At 33.1% G+C, this 14,661-nt stretch overlaps 2 protein-coding genes across 5 annotated transcripts; both read left to right on the forward strand.

The window, feature by feature from the left end:
* The first annotated feature begins 1,558 nt into the window (after positions 1-1,558).
* HEN1 (double-stranded RNA binding protein-related / DsRBD protein-like protein) lies at positions 1,559-7,123 on the forward strand. Of its 4 annotated transcripts, none has more exons than XM_078963552.1 (10): positions 1,559-1,794; positions 2,459-2,754; positions 3,047-3,085; positions 3,326-3,774; positions 3,839-4,081; positions 4,396-5,180; positions 5,872-6,023; positions 6,115-6,231; positions 6,294-6,431; positions 6,529-7,123. In XM_078963552.1, the coding sequence occupies exons 2-10, from the start codon at positions 2,500-2,502 to the stop codon at positions 6,949-6,951; spliced, it is 2,601 nt and encodes an 866-aa protein (XP_078819678.1). In that variant the 5' UTR covers positions 1,559-1,794; positions 2,459-2,499; the 3' UTR covers positions 6,952-7,123. The 4 variants fall into 4 exon arrangements, with proteins under 4 accessions (XP_078819678.1, XP_078819675.1, XP_078819677.1 ...); XM_078963549.1 differs by having other exon boundaries at positions 1,560-1,794; positions 3,047-3,118; XM_078963551.1 differs by lacking the exon at positions 1,559-1,794 and adding an exon at positions 2,076-2,098 and having other exon boundaries at positions 3,047-3,118.
* Positions 7,124-9,900: 2,777 nt separating this feature from the next.
* Positions 9,901-14,119, forward strand: LOC145005335 (protein REDUCED WALL ACETYLATION 4-like). The gene is made up of 16 exons (XM_078964415.1): positions 9,901-10,323; positions 10,790-10,881; positions 11,009-11,149; positions 11,230-11,286; positions 11,374-11,446; positions 11,533-11,691; positions 11,875-12,024; positions 12,120-12,375; positions 12,461-12,576; positions 12,720-12,806; positions 12,882-12,970; positions 13,055-13,117; positions 13,227-13,283; positions 13,382-13,478; positions 13,585-13,743; positions 13,840-14,119. Exons 1-15 carry the CDS (start codon positions 10,291-10,293, stop codon positions 13,738-13,740), a joined length of 1,626 nt encoding a protein of 541 aa, XP_078820541.1. The 5' UTR covers positions 9,901-10,290; the 3' UTR covers positions 13,741-13,743; positions 13,840-14,119.
* Positions 14,120-14,661: the final 542 nt, after the last annotated feature.

Genomic DNA, 14,661 nt, shown 5'->3' on the forward strand with positions numbered 1-14,661 from the left:
TATGAATACATATATTTGATACAGGAACAAAAAAAATCAAAAAAAGTATAAAAAAGCGAAAGAAGGTACCTACCTTCTAGTGCACAACAACGAAGGTTTGAAGCACAAAATGATGATCAAAGTTATAATCAATAAGAATGATGTTGTAAGAGAAGGTTTGAAAAAAAACAATGATTGAAAATAAGTGTGAGCTGCAGATTCAAGGATGAATTGTATATGTATGTGATAATTTGAATTTGATTTTTTGGTATTAATGGTTTTCTAATAAAAAATGAATTTTATATTAATGATTTGCTAATATAAATGGATTTATATTAATGGTTAATATTTAATGCCTTAATTGAAATGGTTTTTAGTAGTATGGTTTTAAAGTTGACCATTTTAAAATCTTTATAACTGGAAATTCAAGATTTAAAATATGGAAAGTTTTTATTAGAATTAAATACATTAAATTTCAATGGATTCAAGTTAATTTTGTTTGAAAATTGAAAAGTTTTTATTTGAATTAAATACATTCTATTTGGGAAGATGATGTCAGCAATTTGATCTAAAGATGGAAAATATAGGATTGAAATACAATCAATGACCTAAATTGTTTAAGATGCTGTCATAAGATTTTTGTTTTAATATATATTAAAGATAACACAATTATTGATATGCTTATTTAATGAGCTTTTTAAAAAGAAAAAAACCAAACAAGTTTGAATTTTGAAGCCAAAAACTATAATTAAGGGAGTTAAATATTAATAATATTAATTAGGGTAAATGATGGCATATTCTCAAAAGATGTCTTGAAGGAGATGCTTACTTCATTTTGTAGAGATTCGTGTGAAGCCAAAACAGAGGTCATAATTGGAGATGCAAGGAAGAGACAACATGCAAATTCTAAGAATACATGAGCAAAAAGGAACCACCTATGAACACACAAAACATCAATTGAAGCACAACCATTGACACGAGGACGAAGAGGATTATTGAATTATGGTTTAAGAGAAAAAAATATAGGAGAAAAATGGGCGGTTATTCTTGTTTCTGGCCAGATTTATGGATAATTTGATACTTCATATATAAATAGAATGATATGCTTTAACTGATAACATAATTGTTGAATTTAAAGATCCTATAATTAAATGTAGTTATGCTCGAATTGTGAAATATATTTTAGAAAGTATGAATAGATTCTATAATTAAATATAATCTTGTTTGAAATTTAATTGCTAAATTTAAAGATTTTATAATTAAATGTTTGAATTTTATTTTGAGAAGATGATCTCATCAGTTTGATATAAGGGTGAAAATTATTAGATTGAGATACAATCAAAGTTCTGATTGTTTTATTGGTCAATTAAGAATACTCTTTTTAATAATATGTAGAAATATAAAAACCCCTCAATTTCTTTTTTTTAAAAAAATTAATATGTAAACCCATTTTTCGAACAAAAATATGGGCATGAATGTTCCTAATACAAATTAGACTTCAAGTCAACTGCGGATGTTTTTAATTTTTATTTTTTTGTTCGAAAATGAAGAAGGAAAAGGTTCGAAAGGGCTTCTTGGTCAATCTACAAGTAAAAGAAAATTCCCAGTGCATCAGCTTTTTTCCATCAACCCTCTCTAAAACCCCAAGAACACGATTCTTTAGGGGAAGTTGAACCAAACCCCACTTGCAAAAAATCGACGTTTTGTACAAATTTGTCTTCATCTCCTTCCTGTTCGTTGCAAAATTTTCGTAAACACTAAACCCTTCATGCCTTTCCATTTCTACCATCATTTCTTTGCATTGCAAATGTGAAGGTAAAGTTGTTTTTATCCTTTATAGGAATCTCTGATCACTGAACGATAACTTACTTGTCACTCACCGTTGATTTTCCCCATTTCTTTAATGTTTTATGTTACGATATCTGTTGGGTAGGAATCGCGTTCGTTTTTTTGTGAATGCGACTCATAATGAACAAGATAGGATGATTCCCTTCCTTTTTTTTCCGTGTACTTTGTTCTAATGTCCAATCGCTTAATCAAGGAGATATTATCGCTGCTATTTGCGTGTTTCCTGACTTTGATTTTACTTTCTCTTGTCACTCTATCATCTCAATGGCGTGTAACTTCATTTCCCATTTGATCTTACTTGTTTTTTCGTTAACGTCTTCCTTTTTCTTTAACTCTTTCTTATAATTCTTAACGATTGTTCCTTTTCCTCCAAAAATCATGTACAATCAGACGTGATCAATAACCGCAACTTGGTTTATTTTACTTTTGATTGTCTAGGAAACAGGGTTGTTTCTCCCCCTTTTGCAGAAACAACCCTTTTTGTTCATTTCGACTTAATATGGACACCATAAGTAAAAACGAAAGCATGATTAGACTTGGGTTTTGGTGTGTATTCCCTACCTGTTAAACTAATGAATCATTAAACGACTTATATGTCTGTTTTTGATACATGAGAGGCTTTTTTTTGCAGACACATACTAATCAGAATAGTTGGTATTGAAGGAGTATAAAATGGAAGCAAAGAAGGAAGTTGTGAATGTGAATCCTAAGGCTATTATACATCAAAGATTTGGGGATAAAGCACATTATAATATAGAGGAAATTCAAGAATTTTCATCAAATGGATGTCCAGGGCTTGTTATTCCACAGAAAGGCCCTTGCCTATATCGTTGCTGCTTACAACTTCCTGATTTATCTGTTGTGTCAGATGTCTTCAAGAGAAAGAAGGATGCTATGCATAATGCTGCAGAAAAGGCACTAGAGAAGGTACATTGTATTTTTTGTTTCTTTATTTACTAAATCAGTAAAATGGTGAAAGTGCATTGTGCTTTTTGAAGAAGTTTATTGTGAAAAATGACATCTTTTATGCGTTTCAAGAAGGAAAAAGAGAAGATAAAATTTTTGACCCCATTTAATGTGAAAAAAAAGAGATAGACAATTCTGTCATCAGGAATCATGTGTTTTAATATCTCAAGTAGGCATTGAATATTTTCCAAATGGACACTTTTTTTCTTTAATTTATATCGATTGATATTAAATTATATTTCTTTTTTTGCAGTTAAGTGACCCTCCAGTAAAAAATCCATCAGATCAACTGGTATCTCGGCTTTCCTACTTATTCTCAAATGAGGTACCTGACTTTTAAGTTTTAACCCCTATTCCTTATCTGTGCAAAAGACGAGAATACCCTCACCCTCATTCCTATCTCTTTCTATCTATTAGTAACAAATCCCTGTTTTGTCATGTCCAACGTGGATTCAAATCTTGAAGTTCTTTTCTACACACTATTCACCTTTATAATACTATTTACTTGTATGCTTTTTCGGTTGACCAACAGTTTTATGCCATCTGTCATCCACTGAGTGGTCATTTTCGGGCATCTTTGCATAGAGAAGGCGACCTTAACGGTTTTGTCCCTGTTTCCATTATGCCCTTTTATGATTCAAAGATTTCTAATCTTTGTAAGAGCATAAAACCCGAGGTTGAGTTAAAACCATTAGATGTAACCTCAATTATAATGGAAGCTTCTGCAAGATTATCTGATACTGTATTCTGTTCTAAAGAACTTTTGTCACTAAAAAGAGTAACTCCATACCCTCCAGAAGTTTTGCAATTGGTAGAAGTGTCTTGTGAGAAAGGAACTCATGTCAAGGTTATTCGTGTTCCTTATATGGTTGATAAGAGTGTTGACTCTTTGACTCTTGATGTTTCTTCAAATAAGTATTACATGGATGCCATTGCTCAACAACTTGGAGTTCCAGATGCTTCTAGGGTTTTGCTCTCGAGGTATGGACTGTTTTATTTGGTGTTGAAAATATTTTTATAGTACATTGACTTTTTTTGAATTCAGGGGCATTGGAAAAGCTTCATCAGAAACAAGATTGTACTTTTGTGCTCCAAAATCACACGAATTGGATGTGATATCTGGAAATGAGGTAAAAGAAGGTTATTTGGATGAAACTTACTTAAATACAAGAGCAAGTTATTTATGTGGTCAAAATATATATGGGGATGCAATCTTGGCTACTATTGGATACTTATGGAAGTCTTATGATCTTTTCCATGAAGATGTATCTTCTTGCACATATTATAGGTTTTTACTTTTATCCCTTTTCTCAATTGCTCATATTTATAGGTTTTTACCATGTTTAATCCAAAGTTTCACTTTTAATCATTATTTCCACTGTTTCATAGCAAACTTGATACCTGAAACCATGCAATAAAGACCAAAAGTTGAAAGTCCTAGGTGCCAAAATCAATATGAAACCTTAAAATGTGGACCAAAATCGAAAAAAGGTTTCAGTTTTGGACTAAACATGGTAAAAATCAGAAAACACAGGGACCACTTTTGTAAATTATTCTATAAATTTCTAAAATCTTTTTCTTTTTTGCTTATATTGTTGTTAGGTTACTTTTGAACAAGGTACCCAGGGGTATATATAAATTGTCACGTGAAGCCATTTTTGCAGCTGAATTGCCCTTAAAATTCGGGACACGAAGTAACTGGCGGGGAATGTTTCCAAGGGACATCCTCTCCACCTTCTGCCGCCAGCACCACTTACCGGAGCCCGTCTTTTCCAATACAACAACCGCGAAAACCACCCCGGGATCCGAAGAATCCTTCAAATCCGAAGTAAAAATATTCTCAAAAGATCGGAATCTGATATTCCATTGTTACCCTCAAGAATCGTACAAGAAACAAAGTGATGCTATCCAACATTCCTCTTTAAAAGTCCTCTCATGGTTGAATGATTTCTTAAATACGGATGGAGATACGATAAATGGGAACAAGGGTGATCTCGTCTTTTACCCCGAACATATCTCGAAGGATTTATTGGTGCAAATTAAGGGTAATTATGAAAAGATGTTGGGATTTGATGGTGGGAATCAGGATAAGATGTTGGAGTATCGGATTGAAGGGGTGGAATCGGAGATTACTCCGTCGAATGGGTGTTTAGTGTGTGTGGGTTACTGTGTGTGGTTGGTTAGTGGAGAAGAGAGGGAAATAATTGAGAAAAATGAAGAATTTGAATTTGAGTTGGGGAGTGAGGCGGTGATTCCGGATCTTGAAGCGGTTGTGGGTGGAATGAGTGTGGGACAATCGGGTTGTTTTAGAACCGAGTTGCCCCCTCGAGAGTTGATCTTTGCAGCCAATGGTGATTCCGAACGGATTTCGGTTTTACTATCATCAGGTGAGTATGGAATTGGAATTCAATTCCGTTCCGGTCCTTTGTTTGTTTGGTTGCAAATGATTATGGAATGTAATTCCGTTGAAATTCACAAAAATACTTCGACTGGGTTTCAACATTCCGTCCTAAAACCCATGGAATTCAATCCCATTCCAGTCATGTGTTTGGTTGCAAATGAGTATTTTGTGGGATTTGGTCGGAATCGGAATTCAATTCCATTCCTGTATATGTTTGGTTGAAATTCATTAGGAAATTTAATTCCATTGTAGTTCACAGAATCTTTTTACCAATGGGTTTCAACACTCCGCCCTAAAACCCATGGAATTCAATTCCATTCCAGTACCATGTTTGGTTGGAATTGGAAAAGTCAAATCCATTCAAGTCCCACATTTGTTTGGTTGCGGATGAGCAACGTATTCAACTCCGGTTAAATTCACAAAATCCTTTTGACTGATTGATTTCAACATTCCATCCTAAAACCCATGTAATTCAATTCCGGGCATTTCTTAAAATTACTAAAATACCCTTTTAACTCTAGATTCGTGCTTCCCCCTAATGAATCCCATTCCATTTCTCGATGATAACCAAACGGTGGACAGAATTCAATTCCGCCAGATTCCAATTCCTTTGACCGATTCCATTCCTTCCAAAAACTTATGTTTCTATTTCTAACCTTTCATATTTTAATAAATAGGTAACTGCAGCCTGGAATACACCACAACTTTGCTACGGGTTACAGAACCCTTAGAAGACCGAATGGAAAAAGCTTTATTCAATCCTTCTTTATCAAAACAACGTGTTCAATATGCAGTTCAACAAATTAAAGATTCTTCTGCCACTTTTTTGGTACATTCACAAATCTTTATAGACTTTTTCTTCAATGTTCAAGTTTAGGGACACTTTTTGAAGATCATATATTGTTTTTTTTTTTTGGTAGGTTGACTTTGGTTGTGGGTCCGGAAGCTTATTGGACTCATTATTGGATTATCCAACATCTCTTGAACGAATTATTGGTGTCGACATATCAGTAAAAGCCCTAGCTCGTGCAGCAAAGGTGAGATATTCCCTTTTTACCCTTTTGTTATTCGGTTAATTATTTTGTATTTTGTTTTACAGACTCTTCATTCAAAACTAAGCAACAATTCAAGTGTTCCAATCAAAAGTAGCTGTATTAAATCTGCTTTGCTTCTAGATGGTTCTATCACAACTTTTGATTCTAGATTATACGGATGTGATATTGGAACATGCCTAGAGGTAAACAAAATCCTCAATGTTACAAAAGTTTTAATCTGATCATTTAAAAAATTACTTTCGAAAAGGGTATTTTAGACATTCTTGATTTATCTTGTAGGTGATCGAGCACATGTCGGAAGATCAAGCAACTTTATTCGGTCACATTGTTTTGAGTTCTTTTCTACCAAAACTTCTCATTGTCTCCACTCCAAATTACGAATACAATGTCATACTTCAAAAGTCAACTCCCCAAAGTCAAGAAGAAGAAGAAGACAAAAACCCAACAAAACCTTGCAAATTTCGCAACTTTGACCATAAATTCGAGTGGACACGTGAGCAATTTCAAGTCTGGGCATCCGAAATTGCCAAAAAGCACAATTATGGGGTTGAATTTAGTGGTGTTGGTGGAGTTGAAGGGGTTGAACCTGGTTTTGCATCACAAATTGCTGTTTTTAAGAGGGTTTGTGAGCTTCCGGAAGGTGGGGAGTTGAAAGATGTGCCTTATGATGTTGTATGGGATTGGAGGAGGAGTAATGAATGAGATTTTATGGAGTGAAAACATTCTTTTGTGTTCATCTAACTAGTGGAATTAGGTTAAGTCTTTTGGATGTTGGAAAGATTTGGGTGTTAATTGTAGAAACATTAAATGGATCAAAGTATGTGGAGTTATCTTGGTTTTTAGTGAATGGTTTATTATTGGGAATTTGACTTAAGGGGTTGTTTTTTTTTGACTTAATGGGCTCAATGTGTTAAACATTTAATATGATATACATGATTGTTTCTTTTTTGTTGTTGTGATTGACGGGATTGTTTCCATTAGGCTCTAGATCATATTTATATTGTTAATGTGTAGCTCATGATTCTAGTAGTATATAAAAAAACTTAGTTAATTGATTAAGAGTTGAAAGTTCTCATAAAAAACTGTATTTAAGTATAATTAAGTAATGTAGCTTTCAACATAAACCTTCCTTTTTAATGCTATTGACAGATGAATCAACCAATTAAAATGGACCCCAAACAAGTAAGAAAGTGAAAATAATCTAATTAGTTATATAAAACTTAATATTTGATTATGACAATTTAATTAATGATCTTGGTAGATGGATCAACGAATTAAGAAAGCAATAGAATACCTAAAACATGGTGGTTTTATTTGTCAATGAATTTAGTTAACACAAAAAGACTATCGATCACATCACAATTAACCACCGAAGTGTCCGCCTTGCTTATTGTTTGAGTGTTTGACCAATGCAACTACATGATCCAAATTTTGTTTCAATAAAAAAGTGGACTAATATAAAGATTCGTCGATGCTTTTATTTATTTATTTAGACATCATAAGTCGATGTTGGGTATAATAATAATAAGGAATATTATTATTATTATATAGCCAAAACTATCATATATGTAGTATAACTTGAATGTTTTGATGCACATGGAATTTATACGAGTATAAAAAGTGATCTAACTATGATTTAATAAAAGTCGTGGGTGCAAAGTGCACACTTGTATAAAACAAGTTTGATCCGCACATGACGAATAACGAGGATCAAAGGGGCCACGACGCCTTGCAAGGTCAATGGCCACTTTTTAGGTCAACATTATTTTAGACTCGACATGGAGTGGAAACACATCTCCATAAGTGACATATTAATATATAATAAATAAATTTGACTTGGAACAAATTACCCAGTGCGTACCAAGTATATTTTCAGTGTTCAAGTTTTGGGGGTTGTAATTAGGACTTGACCTGAAAGGATATACGATGTACTTTAGTGTTTTAGCATATCGTCGCCCCTTCCCATATCCTTGCAAAATCAAGGGGTGCAGAACCCATTTTCAAGTAAATTTGACTTGAGAAAAATATGCTTTAATTTTAACTTTTAATTTCTGGTGCCTTAAAGAAAATTTTGGATATAGAATTTTCTTGAAACCATTATAATTGTCTTGTAACTGCAAACAACTTCCGAAAACCACCAACTTCGTCATCTATATCCATTTTATGGATGTTGTATATATAAATACACATTATACTCTACATTTTGTCAGGGCTAAGATTTCTAACAATGCAAAATACCAACCTAGTACTTCATTTTTTGTATCTTAGAATTTTGGTGTTTATGTTGACTTCATGTCAAATTATACTGTAAATAATTATTTGATTCTCATACATAAAGCGAAAATAAATGTAAAGGACAACGATTAAATGATCCAACAAATATCTGAGTTTATTTTTGTTATCACCATGCATTTCCTATTTGTCCAACATCTTCTTTGCATAGCATTTGGCTAGTTGACTTATATTTAATTATTACATTAGTTATTTATAATTAATATTAGATATTGACATCTACAAGATCAGCAATGAGACGAAGAAATACCCAAAAATGATAAACAACATGAAACACAATTGTTAGAACCCACATCAAAAATTGTATTAAATACACTGCTTACAAAAGAAGCAATGAACCATTAATTACAAACTGAATTTCGTACTAGAAATAAACAAAATTATACAGTAATTAGATAAAGGTAAAAAATGCAGTATCCTAATACAAAATTGCGTACTTATTCATGCAATAGCTCTTTTTTTTGAACACCTTAATATAATAAAATAAAACCATCTAGCAAGAAGCAAGAGAAAAAAAGAATGCAAAGAGCCTTAGATCATTGAATTTTGAAGCCACAATGACCAAATAATAGGATTTCTATTACATCTACCATCAAACCATTGAAAAGAAGTAATAACAATGTTTTCAAAAAGGGCACTCCTAAGCATAAGTGGCAAACTGAACACGACAATATTTTCGTATTTGTATCTCCATATGAACCAAATGAGGTCAACACAATAACTTCCAACACCTTCCTCTTCTCGGCATTAACCCTAGTCGAATCAATCAAAGACAATAACTCCAAAATATTAGAGAAAATGGGGAAATGAAGATCCAACCATCTAATCACCTTAATTCATATCTGATTTGCCACATAAAAAAAAACAAACACATGATTCACGTCCTCAATATCCGACACACGCAAAGCACATATCACCGAGGGCAAATCCATATTTTTGGCATCCAAGTTGTTCCTAGTAGGTAACCTATCCAAAGCACACGCCAAAGAAGAACGTTAACCATGATCGAGACTAAATGACCCCATCTAGTATTAATAGAGCCTGAAGGTCCGGTAGAACCGGCAAAACCGGAACCGTATGATGCTATTTTTCGAGAATCGGTTCCAACATTTGAAGACATGACAAAAACCGGTAGAACCGCTGGACCGGTTCGGTTCTTGATTTTGGCCGAAGCCGGTTCCCGGGTCTGGTCCGGTTTGAGTCAGTTCGGTCATTTTGCTCATCCTTAGATAAAAGTAAAACACATATGTCAAAAAAGAATTTAAAATAATTGATTTTTTGGAAAGGATTTAAATAAAAAAACACGTCACCATTTAAACGAACAAATTAAATTTGAGTTCAATAAACCGGAAATACGTGACTGACAGACTGAGGCACGATTGGCGGGTCATAAAAAATGTAGTATTTGACTCGGATTCCGTACACCGACGGAGACACCTCCCCCGACGGTGTCGTCATGTTCATTTCTTGAAGCAAACGACGACTTCAACAATCAACCCAAATCCCAACAAATCCATTTACTAAATTATTGTTGCTTCAGATCTCTCCTTCTTCGCTGCGATTAGTTAGGGTTTCTTTATCTTCTGCCTCTTACATATGCACCATTACCATTACCATTACCCCTACCGACACTTGTACAGATTTATACTAGTGTGCGTTGGTCGATGAACTAATTGGATCATGCATCGTGATCTGATTTGAATTCTTGTTTCTTACTGATCTCTTCACTTCCTAATCTCTCCCGCCAAAATGGTTGTTTCTGGACCTTTAACAGCTGGCCAGGTAAACATGAAAACTGTTAATGCTTGTTTGATATACTCTTCCATTGATCACGATGTGTAGTTGTTCGGATTTGGTTTCGTTCTTGAGCACCAGATCAGTGTGTGAACTTTAATAAGTTCATTAAGTGTGAATGTGTGATATGATATGTTCAGTAATGCTCCATGAATTCCATTGTAGGATCAAAACTTATGTAATAATGAGTTATTTAGTTCACTGTTAACTCTTGGAAGATTAGATCCTTTTAGAGAACGAACTTATACTGGACTTCTGTTTGTAAGTTTTTAAGCATTTCACTCAACATTGAAGATAGTTGCTCTAATACCCGATCTCAAAATTTCCCTTTCACCATTGACATTACCTCTGTATATATGAAATCATTTTAAATAAGAGGTCAATCCATTGGCTCCACTCGTAGCATCATTGATACAAATTCATTGCCATGATATCTGGCACTGTTTTATTGCAGGTTTCCTTCTTGCTTGCAATCATTCCCATTTTTGTTGCTTGGATATATTCTGAGTGGTTGGAGTACAAAAAGTTATCATCGGCATCTAAAGTGTAATTTTATTCATACAGTGAAAGCTTTAGATCATAATTACAAATTTACAATACTCCATATCTTTCCTGAACATGGAAAGATACATTCTTCATCACTGAAATACTCACACCTGTTTTCTGTGAACAGTCACTCAGACAACAATTTGGTTGAATTGGAAACCAACACAAAGGAGGAAGATGACAGAGCTGCTTTGTTGGAAGGAGGTGTCACAAGATCATCATCATCATTGAAACAGCCTGTTACAGCCATTAAATCTAACTTAATTAGGTAAGTCTATCAGTTTGATGAATATCCATATTTTGTTTTTCTACTATCCTCATTACTTACTGTACCTTTATTTTCTGCAGATTTCTGACAATGGAGGATTGTTTTTTGCTGGAGAATCGAGCAACCTTGAGAGCAATGTAAGTCATATGAATTCGTTGGTGATAGATTTTATATTGATACTTTTTTTTCATCTATAAGCTTATGATCTATACAACATTATTCAGATCAGAATTTGGAGGAATTTTGTTCTATTTCTATATATGTGATCGCACCAATTTGATTGCAGAATCCACCAAGGTGAATTTGTTTCCCTTGTTTACACCAACTGAAAACCAGGCTATGTTTATTGGTGCATTTTAGTTGATACCCTTTTTCTTAAACAGAGCTACAATCGCGATCTTTTCCTCTTCCTATACATTCTTCTTATCATAGTTTCAGCAATGACTTCTTTAAAGAAACATAGTGACAAGTCACCATTCTCTGGAAAATCAATATTATACCTCAATCGACATCAGACAGAGGAATGGAAAGGATGGATGCAGGCAAGAATTTTCTCAATATCTTTACTCTGAATTCAGCTTTCTTGATATTAATATTATATCATTCTCCATAAAAACAACAGTTTTCTAAGGGTTTATCTATGAATAACAACATACACGAATATTTCTAAGGGTATTATTGTAATTCTCCCTCACCCCTTTTTTTCCTTGGTGTAATTTTGACAGGTTCTCTTTCTGATGTATCATTACTTTGCTGCTACAGAGATATATAATGCTATTCGTGTGTTTATTGCTGCATATGTCTGGATGACTGGTTTTGGAAACTTCTCATATTACTACATCCGCAAAGATTTCAGTATTGCACGCTTTGCTCAGGTAAACTTTTAGTACTGATGAGAATTAACAGGGGCGTTTACGTCATTTAAATCTTAAAACTTAATATTATTGTTTTTGACTTTTTTCTATTGCAGATGATGTGGAGGCTAAACTTTTTTGTGGCCTTTTGTTGCATTGTACTTGACAATGATTATATGCTCTACTACATTTGTCCAATGCACACACTTTTTACTCTTATGGTGTATGGAGCACTTGCTATTGGTAGCAAATATAATGAGATAAAATCAGTGATGATTACAAAGATCTTTTCATGCTTTCTTGTGGTTATCTTGGTTTGGGAGATTCCAGGAGTTTTTGAATTCATCTGGAGCCCATTGACATTCCTTTTAGGTTAATTTTAATTTTACTCCATCAAAACTAAGTTTTTTTTAGTTTTAAAAATGAGGTCCTTGAGAGTAATTTCTTGATTTTACAGGGTATAATGATCCTGCAAAACCGAATCTCCCTCGATTACATGAGTGGCATTTCAGATCTGGGCTTGATCGATATATATGGATCATTGGAATGATATATGCATATCTTCATCCTAATGTAAGATATTGAAAGTTAACCTAAATGCAAGAAATAGCAACCTACTTTCGTTTCTTTGTTTATTATAGAATGCTATAGTAAATAAATAAATGAAAGTACGTTGCTATTTCTTGTATTTAACCTTTGAAGTTGTAAAATCTCAGGTTGAAAAGTGGATGGAGAAACTTGAGGAGTCTGATAGTAAGCGGAGACGTTCTGTTAAAGCAACCATTGTTTCACTGTCTGTTTTGGTTAGAATAAATCTTTTTTTAATTTAATTTTTTTTTTAATAAAAGGTTATATTAATTATAATAGCTTATTTTCAGGCTGGATATATGTGGTATGAATACATATACAAATTGGACAAGGTTACATACAACAAATATCATCCCTACACATCATGGATACCTATAACGTGTGTAATTGATTCCTTTTTGATTACTTACATATATTTTAAGGCTAAATGCAAGGTTAAAATAGTCATTTCTTTTTCTTGCAGTGTGTACATTTGCCTGCGAAATTTCACTCAACACCTTAGGAATTTCTCATTAACCCTCTTTGCGTAAGCTTCCCTTATTCGCTATTTTAATTCTACAAATTATGAATATATCGTTTATGCATATTTGGTTTAAAAAAATAAATTAAAATGTACAATTTCTATGTTTTAATAGGTGGCTTGGTAAGATCACATTGGAGACGTATATATCCCAATTCCATATCTGGCTAAGGTGCATATTACTATTTTCTCGTACTCCATTAAAGTCGTAAGTTTACAAATTTGCCCTCGTTTATTTATTTTATTTTATTTTATTTCCCAATAACACAGATCAGATATTCCCAATGGACAACCAAAGTGGCTTCTCTCTTTCATCCCAAATTATCCTATGCTCAATTATATGCTTACAACTGCAGTATATGTTTTGGTGAGCAAAATTATTATTGTTCTTAATAATCTTTTTTTTATTTTTTTAAATTTTTTTTATCTTTATCATATAACATATTAAATCTGTTATTTTTCACTTTATGCAGATATCATGCAGGCTTTTTGAATTAACAAACACATTAAAATCAGTTTTTATACCTACCAAAAATGATCGACAACTTCTCTCTAATTTTCTTGCTGGAGCTGCAATTTCCATGTGTTTATACTTAATTGCTTCGGTTGTTGTTCAGATTCCTCAGTAACTGGTAATAGCAACATACTTTTGTGTTTATTTGTGTTTTGTATTATTTGACATTATAAAAAAAAATGTGATTAATTATGTTGTTAATGTGTGTTTACAGGATCTTACATATACATGAAACATGAAACATACATACAAACATATGTAGATCAACTTGAAACAATATACATCTTCATTTCCATACAAGGTACAAGGAAATCCACACCAGTGTTGTCTGGTTTTACAAAAGATGACCATGACACCAAGTCTAGTTCTCTTCAACCCTTATATCCAAACATGTAAACATATGTAACCTAGATCTGTTCTTTGTGTTTGTGTTTGTGTTGGTTGTAATCATTCACTGGATAATCTAGACAATTAAATCTCATTTACTTGATGCTCCTCTAAAGTGTCGACATTAAACAAATCAGAATGTAAACCATGGCTTGGAATCAACGAGTTTCATATAATAACAACTTCACCATGGAACATTCAGGATTAATGGCACCGAACAAACCTACGAAAAAGATCATTTATGTCACCACGATTAAGGGAAGATCAACCTCATCATGAAGGAAATATGAATTACCAACATATATAAAACATATCACATCTATAATAAAGGATCATACGTAATACTGAATGCAAGATAAAAAGAACAATAATAATCCATTTTCAAAGTCTCTGTGGAAAAACCGGTCCTACAGATCATGTTGAATGAGTTGAAAGATGCATATATAGGTTGTACCTATTGGAGATATGCCCACCGACACTATAAGTTAGTAACACTGCTAATAAATACGTAGGTCTATTGGGTTACACTCAACGCTTAATCCAAAAGCAAGAAATAAATAGATACAAAGACTAGTTTATTATTTATCATGGTTTAATTAGAAACGAAAAGAGAGGACTTATTTTGTAATAAGTCAAAGGTTTAAATTAT

Source organism: Lactuca saligna, chromosome 7 (genome assembly GCF_052625555.1).
Source record: "Lactuca saligna cultivar CGN05327 chromosome 7, ASM5262555v1, whole genome shotgun sequence".
NCBI lineage: Eukaryota > Viridiplantae > Streptophyta > Magnoliopsida > Asterales > Asteraceae > Lactuca > Lactuca saligna.